General features: G+C 36.8%; 1 protein-coding gene across 1 annotated transcript in view; it reads left to right on the top strand.

Annotated features, from left to right (window-relative positions):
* Nucleotides 1-14,931, top strand: part of LOC308040055 (uncharacterized protein C4orf50 homolog) — a gene marked incomplete at its 3' end in the record, with an annotated part of 32,274 nt that extends 17,343 nt beyond the window's left edge. Inside the window, 6 exon segments of the mRNA XM_080343866.1 lie at nucleotides 1,825-2,001; nucleotides 3,779-3,835; nucleotides 4,229-4,411; nucleotides 13,105-13,401; nucleotides 14,507-14,861; nucleotides 14,864-14,931. Coding sequence (XP_080199992.1) covers nucleotides 1,825-2,001; nucleotides 3,779-3,835; nucleotides 4,229-4,411; nucleotides 13,105-13,401; nucleotides 14,507-14,861; nucleotides 14,864-14,931 — 1,137 coding nt within the window.
* Between the last annotated feature and the right edge of the window lie 381 nt (nucleotides 14,932-15,312).

Raw genomic sequence — 15,312 nt, 5'->3', positions numbered from 1 at the left:
AAAGTAAGCAGATAGTATGCAAGGTAGACCATCTCTCTACAGGGTAGTCTGGGCTCTGCATGAGCATTAGTGACATCTCCAGTTTTGAGGAGGACTCTTGTCCTCCTCTTTCTAGCCAGAGTCCATTTCCAAGGCATGGATCTTCAGGTGGCCTTAGTGAAAGGTGTTTCCCTTCATTTTGCTCTGCCTTTCTTTTTCTGTGGTTGGAGAAGTCTCCAGTATTTCCAGTATTTGGCCTTTGCTTTTTGTTGCCCCGAGTACTAGATTTGGACACACAAAATGAAGCTGTGATGCTGAATATTTAGTGGAGCAACTTCCACTGCAAGTGAGCAAGTGGTGTGGATTAATGAGGAGCCAAAGTCTGTAACTGATGTGGACACCTCAAGTGTTTATCCCCCAAATCCAGGAAACCTTCCTTCCACATGAGGGAGAGAAGGTCTCACTGGAATGTATCTATATCTCAGAAATTCTGGGTTTTCTGTAAGTGAAAGCTTTTTGAATTTTCAGGTGGTTCTGTGTCTTGATAAAGTTTTTATGTTTTCCACCAAAATGAAGTGTTTTATGAAAAAATAATGAATGATTGAATAACCTTCTGGAAGGAGCTTTCATAAAGACTTTTCAGCTAGCCTTGAAGTTATTTCTGTCCGCTTTTTCATCTAAGCATCTTCAGTCAGGGAGTGTTTCCATTTTTTATTTCACATATGTTTTGTGTGAGAAAGAAGAAGATGTGGAAAATGCCATGTCTCAGACTCATCTTCAGGATTTTATCATTGCAAACATGATCTAATCAATCTTGATGTGTCCAACAATTGCTATTGTTCTTCTCTCTTAACACAAGAGGGAGCCAATAAGTTTGATACAAAGCATGCACGACTTGCTTGAATGCTGTGCATAGAAGGTAATATGGTCTTTCTGCAGTATATCATATATCTGACTAGAATTTTTAGCTTTATTACTGAAATGTCTAATCTTTTTAGACCCTGTGTATCGATTCTTTTTTTTAAACTGTAAGTTCATAACAGCATAAATATTTTTCACAAGACTTTCTTCACTTTTATTCTTAGACTTTGGTTTAATCCAATAATACCACTTCTAGGAGCTGACCTTATGATGCTAACCATCAGTCTAAAGCTCTCACTAATCCTGTCAATATATTGCACAAAATTAAAAACAAAACAGAGAGTGGGGGAAGAGGAGCTAAATTCAGAAGTTCCTCCTTCCACTTGTTTTATGTCACTGTTCCTGCATTTTAATATAATAAATATTTTCTTTTTAAATATGTTTGAAATTTTTATTTTATGTCTGATTAGTTTTTATTAGTAATCTTCAAACAAACAAACAAACAAAAAAAAAAAACAAAAACCAAAAACTGGGAGAGTAGAATTTGCTCACTGAAATAAATATATGTGGAAAGACAAGGGGTGTATTATGTAGCAGTTGGGACAGGAGACTGGGAACTTTTGAGTTCTGTTCTTACTTACTGTGTGACCATAGGTTGGTCACTTAGTCTGTTCATGCCCCCGTTTTCCTATATATGTAATGGGTATAATACTTACTTTGAAGGAGCGTTGTAAAATCCCAGTCCTACACTTGTTCTCATGAGGGACTGAGAATTCCTTGTTCATAAACCATTTTAAAATTAGTACAAGATATTAGTGTTAATAGATTTATGAATGTTTGAAGTAATATGTTTTATATCCACTTTTTTTTTTAATGTACAAGTTCGGTACATGTATTGATTGAGAGGTTTTGTGAATTAGGCTTGAAAATATTTTAATTATTTTATACATCTAATTTGAAAGTCTGTTTAAATTTGCTCTTTAGCCTGTACACACTGTGAAAGATGGCCAGGAAATAGAGGAAAACGAAATTGCCAATAAGCGATTACAGCAGCAAGTACTGACCTTGAAAGCTCAGCTCAGAGACCAGACTGCATTACAAAATCAGTTTCATGACTTGCAGAATGAAGTGGAACTCCTTCAGGCTCAGCTATGTGAAAAGGTATAATGGAGCCGTTTTCTGTGTGCTTAAGTGGGTGGACAAATGTGAGCTTAGACTTCAGATTCCACATCTTGCTTCTCAAATGAGAGAAACAAAATAGTCCTCTTTCTTGGGAATGAGTCTGAGGATAATTAAATGGTTTGCAGGCATATAAAAGTGCCCCTGACTTTAGACAAATAAGGAAAAGATGGAAACTTCCTGGGTGGTCAGTGTTATGGAAAGACAGTAAGCTACAATAAAAGTTGCTGCCAGTCTCTGCTATAATCCCTGTAGCATAATGCAAAGTGATGCTGAAATTCTTTACAGAGCAATAAACTGTGGCAGTTACACATTAAGAGTTTCACTAATACATTTTCAGTTTGGCATATGGTTTGTATTTTTATTAATTAAAATAGTTATTCTGGTGAGAGCCCCCATGTACACACAAGTACATGTACATGAGCAATTTTTACACATTTGCATTGTATTTCTCTGAAATACAAGAGGTTACTTTCTTCTCCCTACTGAGTGCAAGTTTCATCCTACTTCCTCCACAGTAAATCCACCTCTTCTACAGTTTTAAGTTTTTTTGGGGTTTTGCTTGTTAATTGTTATCATTGGTTCTGGGGCTTTTTTGTGTTTGTTTGTTTGTTTTTCTCTACCATTGTCATGTGCTGTGATTTGCTTTAAACCAGTCCTGTACAGAGGGTTAGTGGCTTCTCTCGGGTATGGATTAGGATGCCTTAAGAGGTGCAGAATAGTGGTGGTGAAATGAGATTTTTTCTTAGTATCTGGTGTCTATAATGATAGATGATGCATTTCAGGTGCATACGGGGTGAGATGTGTTATCCATATAAAATGGCAATTCGTACTTGTTCTGTTGCATTGGCGAAGTGTTTTGCTCCATGCTTCATCAAGAATTTAATGTCACCAGTGCAGGGACCTATTGCCGGCTTTATCTTTGTTCCCTCTGTGTTAGTCTTTCCTATCCTATCTACTATGTTCCTGCCCAAGCCCACAATTTATTAGCTGAGGACTATGTGACATCTTTCAGCATAACTGAATTCTCATAAAAGGAGATATTTTTATTTTTGATGCACATAGTATACTTACTGTAAGCTTTATAGAAATACAAATTGTCAAGCAAAATGAATGCAAAGTAATCTGTGCTTTATTGCCAAATAATACTGTATTGATTTGTAACAGAAATTGATTTTCCTTGGCAGAATACTGTATTTTTTCTGCATAATCAGAAAGCAATTTTCCTATTAATAATAAATATTTTAGTCATAAGGTATAGACTAGGTCATCTGGCTCACCTCCTAATAGAGGACATGCATCGATCTTGTCAGTAGAAAGTTGTCAATGTTCACTTTTCAGAGCCTGCCATGGAGTACACATTCAGAAAATCCCTCCTTGTTTCTTGCATTCTGCAACATAATATAGACAATAAAAGGAAAATCTTTTCCCCAAGAGAGTGTTTTGGGAGACTCACAGAGAAAATGGGAATATGAGGGCATAAAGAACACCAAGTCTTTAATGTGATGCAGTTTGATGAAATAACCCCACTCAACCAAAAGCATTTGGTAATACATTAATGCTAGTGGGGCAGTGTTTGTGTGCTGGGGCCTATGCATGTACAACCAGCTCGTTATCCGTCTTCTTTGTGATACAGGGTCATACGAATATGCAAAATGTGCACCTTGAAAGTCAGGTCTAAATCTAATAGCAAAAAACCTGCTACAGTATTTTAAAATGACTCGAATAAATTAATGCAGAATGTTTTGCAACCTTTCAGGAAAAACAGCTTCAGAAGAGAAGGTCTGAAGAGAAGTTGACACTAGCTCCTCTGAAGGTATTGTATTTTCCTAGAAGCCAGCACAGGACTTACACAAAGGTGTATTCCTTTGTTTGCTGCCTTCTGTGCCTCTGCCTGCCTTCCGCAGCTGCTCCAGTTTACCTGCTGGCTACTGGGCTTCAGGAAAGGGCTTGCTAATATTATTGCTGTGGGTGCTCCTCAGCCTGTCAAAAGGGTCACCTTGTGCATGGAAAGGGAATATCTCTTTCCAGTTTACCTGTGCACATGTATTGTTACTGCAGGGTGCAGAGGAAATTAATGGCCTAGGAACATAAGAATGAAATCTATAGCTTTGGGTCAAAATATGTGAAATTGCAAATCAGACACAAAATATAATATTGCAGTTGAAATAGGGCACGAAATCAGTGTGTATTTGTTTATGCCACACAGGCTAAGCTGGCTTGCCTCACCCAAAAGTGCCAGGAAAGGAACAGCTTCATTGCCAGGATGCTTAGTGAATTGCACAGGCGAGGAATTATTACCTCTGAATTTGATGAAGAGGTGAAAAATTTCGTGAATGACGTGACCCTGGCAGAGTACACAGTTGCTTTTACATCAATGTGTGATCAAGAGGTAAGTGTTTGTATTTCCTTGTAGGATCTTCCCATTTCTACTATTGTATTAAGTCAGTGATCATATTTTTTGAAGTGTTTGGTGAGACTCCATGTATAATTATAAAATATATCTCAGCACTTAACATAAATATTGCTTCAGATAAGTCAGCATAGTTGGCTGTTTCAGTGCCTTTTTGGTCGAAGCTTAAATCTCTGGAGTTTATCACAAAGTGTGTTAGTGCTCCATGCAAAACCCACTCAATATTTCGACAAAATATCTAGCCTAGTGGATAAGGTAGATACAATTTGATTTTAAAAGTGTATTTTGCATTTTCCTCCTGCAGAATGTATTATCGCAGATTTATGAAGAAACTGGAAAATTAAAAAAAGGTCTAGAATAAATTATTTTAAGATTTAAGTCAACTCAGTAGACATTCATATTCAACAGGGAGTTAGTTATGTGTGTTTCACTGGCAAGAGGAAAGTGGTTCAAATGGGTTGCACTCTGCCTTATACCTGGTGCTGTTCAGCATTAATAGCCCAGATGCTGGGAGTATACTTCATTTTTTGGGGGGATAACACCTATCTGAATCTATTATTAAGGACAGGAATCTGTATCTGGCAAACTGCAGAAACAGGAATCCCTTTATAGTACTTCAGTCATCTCCAAGCAAGATTTTTTTTTTTTCTTTTGTTTTCTCTCATTATTTTAAACAAAGCCTGTAAAAATAGCCAAACAATAATTGGTAATGTTTGTGTCAAGTATAATCAAGCAGAATCTTGCTGGTTAAAAAGGGAAAAAAAATGTATTTTGCCTTAAACATTTGTAAAATATTGAGAAAGTGGCCGCGTACCACAGCAGGACATGGAACATAGGTTCATACCATTTTTTGTACTTTAGCTAACACAATGTACTGCAAAACATGTACATAAAAATAATTTTTCAATGACCTTGACATCTATTTTTCATCAGTAGAAGTAGAGACACTCACAATGAGCGAATGGTACGGTAAATCCACAGGATTATTTGTCTGATTATTTTACATTGTTACACAGAGAGGTATTCTGTATCACTTGGAAGAAGTTTATTCTTCTAGTGTTATTAAGTGTTGCAAGTTATTGCTCAGTCATACTTGTTTCTCTGGCAAGAATTAATGTAACTTCATGTTAAGTAAAAAAGTAGTTTTATTCTTCAATGTGAATAGTATTCAATTTCTCTGTAGTAATTAGAAAAAATAAACAAGAATGTTTACTGGTTCGTAAACTCTTTTTTTTTCTCTTCTATTACTTATGTTTGACTAGTTCAGGTTTCATGTGTTTTGAGTTTTTCTATACTTTGGGCTTTATGTGCCTTCTTATCTACATATACTATCATCCTATTGTGAGCAACACTGTCAATGTAAGATGAAAAGGAACTGTGGTTGCAGGATGGGACAGGATTTTGTGTCTGGCTGTGTCTCCTTTGAGTGTGTCTGCGTCCACCACTGTCTCACCCGAGGTCGTCCTGAGAACGAATGTTTTATGTGACAGTAGTCAGTAACTCATCTGTGAGGAGGGAGATAATTCTTCAGTGCCTTCACATATCTTCTCAGGCGTTGCTGTGATAAATGGGCATTAGTGTACAGCTTCCCAATACAATAAATATCAAAATACTGTGCACATTCACACTGTCTCCCTGAATGTCTAGTTATCACAAAACTTACCAGCTCCAGCAGGAGAGAATTGGATTGAATCTGTATTCTGATGGCCAGTGAGTTAATTTGCAATGTGAGAAACACACATTCAATTCCCTGCTTCAATAGATATTTAGCTATTCGTGCTAAGTGGAGCACAAACCCTCTCCCATAGGGCCCAGCATTGTAGTGGTCAGAAGTTCAATTTAGTCTCAGGCACACTGGGATTCAAGCCTAGAGTTTATTTGGATCATGCAGAGAACAGGCTGGGTCTTGCTGGGCACTGAGCTTTGGACCATTCTGATCCTTGATAAGTACTGTAATAAGTAATTCCATGTGTAACAGGGGAAACCTGCCAAGGCAGATCTGTATGTTCCCATGAAAAATTTAGGTTTCCATGGATCAGTTTTCCAATGGAAAACATTTTAGTGAGAAAATGTCCAAGTGTCAATACTCCTAATATAATAAATAGTGGTTACGATCACAAAGAAGAGAGACCATTTAATATTAATGTGATCCATGCCTTTGATTTTAAATATCCTGTACTGAATTCTGTACACATATGTTAAACTGAGCTGACTTTTAATCTCTGAGGATTCGTTTTTTGCATTTCAACTCTTATTCTTGCTGGAATTCGCATCTCAGATTCCAGAGCTATGTACAGCTTTTATTTACATAAAAACTCCTTTGAAAGCTCATTCCCTTCCTTCCCCTCACATTTTCCCTTATAAATCATTTCTAACATCTGAATGCTTCTAGAGAAAGAACAGTGGCTTGATATTTTTTTTTCCCTTTGTTCTTCCATTAAAGATTTTCAATTGGCTTTGTTCATTTCTGGACCCAGTGACAATTGGAAGGTTGTTGCACATTGGCAGCGTTGGCTTACTGATGAATTTCAACCGAAAGTTTGCAATGATGCATGAAAGGCTAATCTGGCTGCCTTTGAAGGGAAAAGGGATTCTGTATTCAATTCAGTGCCTGGTCTTTTGTAGTTCCGTAAAAAACTTTGTGCCTGCTTCTCAGAAGAAAATATGTTTTAAGATTCTTTCAAGAACTTAAGGGCATCATGCTTGAAGACCAAAGTGAACTCATCCAGGACACAAGGGATGGTTGGTCATTCCTTTCCATTTACCAGAAGTATTTTCTTCCTAGTGCTCATCCCAATTAAGATACTAAAATATAAAGGCAGTGTGATGCAAAACCAAGCATCTTTGGAACTTCTCATCAGACTTCACTTTCAGTGTTTGGGACACTGTTCTCACATACTTCAAATCACTGTTGTCCAAATGGCTTCGTTTTGCCGATTAGCTCTAAATGAAAACTTCAGTAAGTTTGGTTCAGCAAAACAGCATGCACTTTGAGCTTTGTCATTCTTGATTATTTTCAAAGCCTAGCATTACATTCAAATGTTTTTGATTGAGAAATAAAAGATGCTTGAGGCATGATTTTGTTCCAGCAGTGTACTTTTCACTGAGGGCAGATACACGCTGGAGTAATCTATTCAGAAAATAAAATCAATTTTCCTTCTATTAATTTACTTTTCAAGTCTCTGTAAAGAGGACTAGGTTTTGAATGACTTTTCTTCACTATAAAACTGTATACCATGGAGTTCTTTCTTTGTAATTTAGATTAATTGGGTAGTATACTGTAATTTAATTTAATTTTATTTTGTTTATAGTAATAAACATACACTATCACACAGAGGAGTTTCTTTCCAATTCTTTTTCATCCAGAGAAAACACTTATGTCACTGTAGTGAAAGCAAAAGTGTGCAAGATGGCGAAGAAAAGCTTCATCATGTGTGTGTCTCAGTTTTGAAAAACATAGCCTTTTGGGGAGTCATAGGAATGACAATTTATGTCTAATATGGACTTGAAATTTTTGGAGGCACAAATTTGGTAATTTCTAAGCCTTTGTGATTTATTTTCCTTTTAAAAGACTTCAATTGAGAAAACATTGGAGGTCCTTGTAATGGATCAAAAATAAATTTTGGCAATTAAGATAACTAAAACCTTGTCTAATTTTGTGTTTGGAAAATTAAAAGCATGTGTCTGAAGAGGACACATCCCAGGGACAAGAGCTGCCTTTAGCAAGTGCATGTGGCACTCGACACAATGCCATAGCTGGGATTCACATGCACAATATCAGGCACAGAATATGAGGGCATTTTTGGCCTTTTGTCATGTCCCATTTTCATCATCTTCTGTTAAATGCTGTTATCTTTTTCAATATGAAAGGCCTTTTCATCATCTTTCTTTTCTTGCTGTTGTGGAATTAATCATGGACATTACTAACAGTGATTGTTTCTCTGCCTTTCCCAGTGGAAAGTACACAGGACACCATTCATCAACTGATGTTAGATACTCACGTTTACTAAACAGCTGAAAAAGGACTGGGACTTGCAACAACTGGTTTACTTGGGTTAGTAACAGTGGGAAGCAAGAGAAGTTGCTTAAGATAACTAATAGGAAATGTGAAAAAGAAGGCTTCACTTCTTTCTTAATGTAGGTGTCTACTTGCAGTTCGAGGAACAGGCTTTGCCCGGTTTGCCTTGCTTGAGCATGAGGCTGTGTCCGTGCTGCTTTTGATATATTAGAGAACCACACAGAGGAGCAAGGCACCTTGATGTATCCTTCACATGAGCTCATCCCAGTGTGGCTGTGCAGTTTTTTTGAGCCTTTTCTGCCTCTTTCAGGTTGTGTGTAGAGAAACCAGGAATATGTTCAATTCTTTCTCCAAATTGACTGAGCCAACATATCCTGGTTTTACATCAACAGACTCTGTCCACATGACTGATGTCTGTGATGGATAATGCTGCTGTAGTCATTCACTTCAATTTCTCTTGCACTGGAAGGCTCTCACTTGATGATATATTTTATATATTCTTTCCATAGTGGATCTGAAACCATTGTGACTCTGTGCCCCCATTTTTCATGGCTGAAAGGGAATTTGTGAAGGAGTATATGGATAAATGGTAGTGCTTTTTATTGCTTTTCATTGAGTCATCTTAAACCTTATGCATGGAAAGCTCCAGGCGAATAATGTGTCCGGTATAGTGAATTATTTGTTCTACAGAATAGGAACTAAATGTGCAGAACAGTATAACTTAATCCTCCTTTGTATCAGATAATCTCTTCTAAGATTATTTTTGGTAGAACAATGCTGCTGCTACTTCTTTCTTTTTTTAATTTTTTTTTTTTTTCTATTTCTACTCATTTCTTTGCAAGAAACCACTTAGTGCCTTCCCATGAATCATATTTGAAGGAAACAGACCTGAAATAACATTCGCTCTCAGATGCTCTCCTTAAAATGATTTGTGTGTGTCTGGTGAGATCAGCAGCTTTTCTGACACAGGGTGAGATATATCTCATGTTTGATGTCTGTACTTCAGACAATTGTATCTGTGGTCTTTCTTTTATTAGTTAGTGGAGAGAAAGAGGTACTTACAAGGAGATATCCTGCCTATTTCAGGTATCTGCTTTAGGTAAGGTGAGAGTGTTGGAGGGCTGGACTCCACTGGTTGTGAAGGGAGACAGGAGGAGAAATGGTTCAGTCATATGAGTCCCACCCTCAGAGGGGAGAATGACTTTAACTTTGGGGTTTCAGTCTCTTGGGCACAGTGCTGTTCAAGATCAAAGGACCTTTCAAGACAAAGACTTTTGCAGGAATAGGCATCTCTTCCTGATATTACAGAAAATGTGACTTGAGTCATTGGAATTCCAATGGGATGAAAGAAAGGAGTTGGTAGTTGTTATTGAGTAATTTTTTTAAAAGAAAGGTAAAATCCATTCCTAGAGTTATGTTATTTTTGACCTTCAGGAAGTTTATTAAAAATACTGAAGGGTATAAAATATGAATTAAATACAGTTAAGGGCACCCTGGCCTTTCCAGTGAAATAACTGTGAGAGCTGTTCAATAGTTATGTAAATGGCTGCTAGTACAGAGAGTATCTCAAGAATTTGCAGTGGCTGAGGAGATGGTACATACTCAAGGTTCATTGCATTTTAAAGTAAAATTGGGGTTGGTTGACAAAGATTTAGATCTGTTTCCTGACCGCATGCGTAAGATAGACATTTTAGCAGTGTTTTTTGCTCTAGTTCATGGGCAACAACATGCATTTGTCCAGAAGTTTAAATGCAAGTAGAGTAACAGCCATGACTAAAAAATTAAAGCTTTAAAAACTAACATCCATTTATTTTCTGTTAAATGTTAGAGTTTAGATTAGAATAAAATGTGCAATTAAAAACAGATGAATTAAACCATTTTATTTTTATCTCTGACACCACTGGCTTTTAATTTTTGTAATGTTGCAGGAAGGTGATTTTCTTTCTTTTTTATTTTCCTTTCTAGAACCTGGCAGCATGCAAATTCACTTTTCTTCAGGTTTGGTGGAATATCACAATTCATTAACTCCTAGGTGGGATAATACGTGGAAACTTTGGAGGAAAGCGAAAAATATTAAAAAAAAAATAGGATAAATATTGTAAATAAATAAATCAAAAATTACAAAGGGAATAATTAACAAATGGAAGAAATTCATGTCTGCGCATTGAGACAAAGTGCAGGATTTTTGCTTGGCTACAGAAAATGTGATCTTTAGTGTTTCACAGAGTGTTACAAAACTCTGAGGATGAGCCTTTTTGAAAGGATCATACGTGCTTTCAAATACAGTGCAGACCATACTGTGAAAACAACAGTGTGGTAGCAGCTTCACTCATTCAGGGTTTGAAACAACCTGCTTTTCTAATGAGTTTCACTACTTTGGCTGCAGCAGAATTCAGTGGAGGCAAAAGAGTTTGTGAGTTGAAGAAAATAGAAGGAAAGACCCTGTCAGGAAATTATTTTTCTAGAAATTAAATGGGGTAGTGTCACAGTTTTGATTTGTGTGTGGTGTTGTGTGGGGGTGGTTTTGGTTTTGTTGTTGTTGTTGGTTTTTGTTTGATCGGGTGGTTGGTTTGGTTTGTTTGTTTGGGGGTTTTTGTTGTTTTTGTTTGGTTGGTTTGGTTTTGGGTTTTTTTGTTGTTGTTTTTGTTTTTCTGGTAGCTTTAGCAGCTCTTCTGCCTATGAGGAGGGCAGTAATTTGCCTTTGTATGGGTCATTGAGCTCCAGAACTTGTTCTGCCCCTGCTGACTCTCATCTGTCAGCAGGGATGCCTCTAACTGTGCTTCCTGTAGCGAGGAAATTCTCATAAAATAATTTTAGATCCAATCTCTTCATGCCTGAAAACATTTCAGGGCTGCCCTTTGTAATCCCTCCATTGCTTTCAACCAGCTAGCCTTTTTTGAATGCCAGGGAGATATTGCACTCATAACCTTGCTTAGAATCAAGGACTTCTTTGGCTTCTGTGTTTACAGGGGAATGTCCAAATGTATAACTTTCACTTTCCAACTGATCTGTGCCTGTGATGCTAGTACGTGAATGACTATTCATACCACCTTACCTAAATAAAAGCCGTATCCAGATAATGCTGTGGACTCACTCTGTAATTGATGTAGAGAAAGTAAGTCTTCTATGGAAAAGCAGCAATCTGAATTATGTGCCCAAAGTTGGTCAATATGATCAATATCCTTAAAGTCCAGGATGTCAACATCTTCTTTCCTGGCCTGTTGTTCAGCCTGAAGTAAACGGTCTAGGTGGTGGCTGCTACTGAGGAGTGTCTCAGCTGGACAAACATGATTGCATTTAGCTTTTTCGGGTCTGGCTAGCTTGTACACATCAACAGCTGGCATTCAGTGTCATCTCTGAGAGTGTGGGACAGTACAGCATCACTGATGCCTGTATGTTCTAACCCTGGTGTTGCAGCTGCTCTTGAACTGCTTGCAAGCAGCATGTTTCTCATAAAGATTCACAATGATCACTCCTCCAAGACTTCTTTTCTTGGCAATGGCAACAGTTTACACACTGTACATTCTTCTTCATGCCATCTTAGAATTATATTTTGATGCATGAGCTTGTCAACAAATGCTCATCTTTTTGGGGGGTCACCAGGGCAATCTAACACCACTATGGCATTTGATTTTTTTTTTTTTTTCACACTAGACACAAGTGATATAGCTAATGCTCACTAAAGACGTAGAGGAAAAGCAATACATTATTTTAAGTAAAATGTGTTTTGTATTAAGTAACCATTCCTGACCTGGCATATTTATAGTATTTGCATTTCTGCAACTTTTTCAGAAAGAGGAGAATGAAGTAATAACTGATAATGAGACATGAATTTTGAAAAGAAATAACTATTTTTAAAAACCCCAAGGCTGAAATTGTCATTAACAATTTTAAACTGTACAGTTGTAAGAAAAACAGTAACATTAGTCCTGTAGCTTTTATAAATTAGAATTTCCATGACAAAATGCTACTGCCCTGTGATAGAGATGTACATTCAAGGAGATCTTTTCCTGCTTGCAACTGTTATGCAAAGGTGCATAATTAAACTGCCATTACTCTCTAAATTCGGTTTCATTTCAGTGAAGATATTCAAGAAGGATAATGTTGGATGTGGTGTTAAAGCTGATTTGGAAGTGAAATAAGGTCAACTGAATTTCTATTATTTTTATTCAGAATAGGAGGATCTGCTTAAGAGTTCATGCAGTTGAACTTATACACTTTTGAAGTCCATTTAGCTTAATTTTCTTGAGCATTTCTAAGTAGACAAACATGAATTTGTTGTGTGAAGGGAAGAGAATATGTCTGTGAAAGAATCACATTAGAAAATTTTATATTCTTCAAAAGGAGACCTAGCATTACACAATTATTTAAATTAGCATTATTTCTACTTTTTATCTAGGTTTTCTTAATGTTCAGATGCAAATTTTGGCTGTAGTTAAAGCTTAGAGATTTTTTTTTTTTTTTTTTGATTTTGAGGAATAGTTAATGAATGCAAGATTCCTTTTTAGATATGCAGGAATGCTTCATATTTAAAATAATTGATACATTATCCTTTTTTGTATTTTGGTAAGTGTAGTTTATTTACATTTAATTTCTATGAACGTTTATTGTAATGAATTCACCCATGTGACTTCCACTAATCCAAAATAAACAGCATTGGAAAGCTCCATCTAACTTGGATTTCTTGAAACGCTGTTTTCTCTTGCAGTTGCTGCCTTCTTCCACAGATATTTCACAGGCCAATGGACAGCCCCAGGATTGTGAGACATGTGTCAAAGTGAGTGGAATGACTGAGTCAGCACCTGCAAACTCTCAGCAAGAGGTGGATAGCACCTGCAGATCTCGCATCACTCTGAACATGTATGATGCTTCTCCTATAACATTAACAAGTCCAAAGAAGGTCATAGCCTTACATCAAAAACTAAGACAAATCCATCACAAAAACTGCCAGGTCAGTAAAAATTTTCTTATCATTTTTACGTTAGTGAAATCTATTATTCTTGGCAGTCATTTTGTAGATCGTATAGCTATTTGAATGATTGCTTCCAGAGATGCAGAGTTGATTTTCAGTTCAAACAAGCTGAGGGTAATAAATGCTTAACGTTTTTCATTATGCACTTTCTTCTCCATTGTTTAGGAATGGCTTGGGGCTTGTAAAAATAATTAAGAGGTTTTGTTTTCATCATGGAGTACTCTCTGATAAGACCATCTTTAAAAATTGTTGGATGTTAAAAAAAAAGTTGCTATGTTGATCTTGTCCTACCTTTTTTATCCTCCAATTCCTTTTTTATTTTATTTTATTTTTTTTTTAGTGATCCAATTATTTCTGTGCCCTGAAGCTCTTTATAGTAATTTCCATTAACTGCAGGAATCCTGTTAAGAACAGAGCTGATCAATTGCAATTGCATTTGTGACAGTCTGCTGCTAAACTAAACACGCAGGAGATTTCACCCTCTCTGAGACAACATAACCTTTCCAGAAACAAAATTCAAGTATGCAATTACTGGCGCCAGTTAGCTGGAGTAGTTATAAATATTATTCTACTGAATTTCCTTTATGATCTTGGATTAAAATAAATGTAATAAAACAAATAAAAACGTAGTTTCTGCTTTTGGCATTGATAGTTGTAAAAAAAACCATGCAAGATACTGAAGGTTTCTTGTAGTTAAAAAATTTATTATACAATGAAATAGTGACTCAGAATTCCAATAGCATGTGAAAGCCGTAAGTTATTTAGTCCAGGGGATATATGTGACAGTTCATATCCGGTTTCCTGATCATTTTCTTTGACACAGTCACATATAAAAAGAATCAATTAAAATATTGTCATAAAATGAAACTATTAGGGAGAGCAGAATGGTGGTAGTTTTTTGATTGACCTGATCTTTGTAAACTCAGGGATTTTCTTTTAATACACATAATGTGAGCTTTAATTAAGTGCCAACGAGAGCATGACTTGGGCCTACCGTACATTTATATGGGAAGCTACAGCTGAAATAAGCCACAATGCACTGGGACATCCAAGGTTACATTTTCTTTTCTTCTTTCCTCCTCAGATACCTTCAGTTGTCTCCTCCAACTCAAATCCAAAGGCTGACTGCAACCTGCCCATGATCCACGAGGAAGCCCCTTGGCCTGTGCTGTCAAGGACGAAGGATGCACTGGTGCCTCTGGACCATGGTGCTTTCTGGGCCACAAAGGGGAGGGATCAGTTGTCCAAATGTGACGATGTATTTTGGGGTCAAATAGGAAATCAGCATGCAGGTGCCATTCCCCAGGCAATGAAACAGAAAAATGCCATTATGAATAAGGCATGGCTCTCTAGAGAAAAAACAGATGGCTCAACCTCAGCTACCACAGCAAAAAGCTATTTGTCAGATGTGTTGTCAGCAAGTAATAAAGGTCGAAATCCTGTGGGGAGAAATCAGCTGCATGGGAAAGAATTAAATCCACAGAAATAAAAAAAGGTAAAGCATCTTAGCAATGTGGTTTTCACATTGTTGCAGAAATACTAATCATTTTCTAAAACAAAGATATTCTACTAGTTTGCACAGCCTAGCAACTAATTTGAGATGACTGAAAAACTTAGATGAAAAAGAGCTGTAACCAGCTCTCTTTTGGTCTTGTGACCAAAATTTCTTAGAACATTTGATGTCACTGAAACCTATGGATTTTTCAGCAGCTGGGCTGCCATTTTCTTTTCACGACTTGTTTATGATTTGCTTTTCTTTTAACCAAGACTATGAAACAATCTATTAAATTACTTTTACTTTTATGTACAAGCCATTTCTTCAGTGTGTGTGCAGTGGCAAGTTCTGAAAGAACGCCTGCCTTGCATGACTGTTTTCTCTGGAACTTAAGG

The sequence above is a fragment of the Nesoenas mayeri genome (genome assembly GCF_963082525.1).
Source record: "Nesoenas mayeri genome assembly, chromosome: 4".
NCBI classification, from domain to species: domain Eukaryota; kingdom Metazoa; phylum Chordata; class Aves; order Columbiformes; family Columbidae; genus Nesoenas; species Nesoenas mayeri.
Note: the sequence above shows the minus strand (reverse complement) of the source record. Positions and strands in the feature narration are given on the sequence as shown.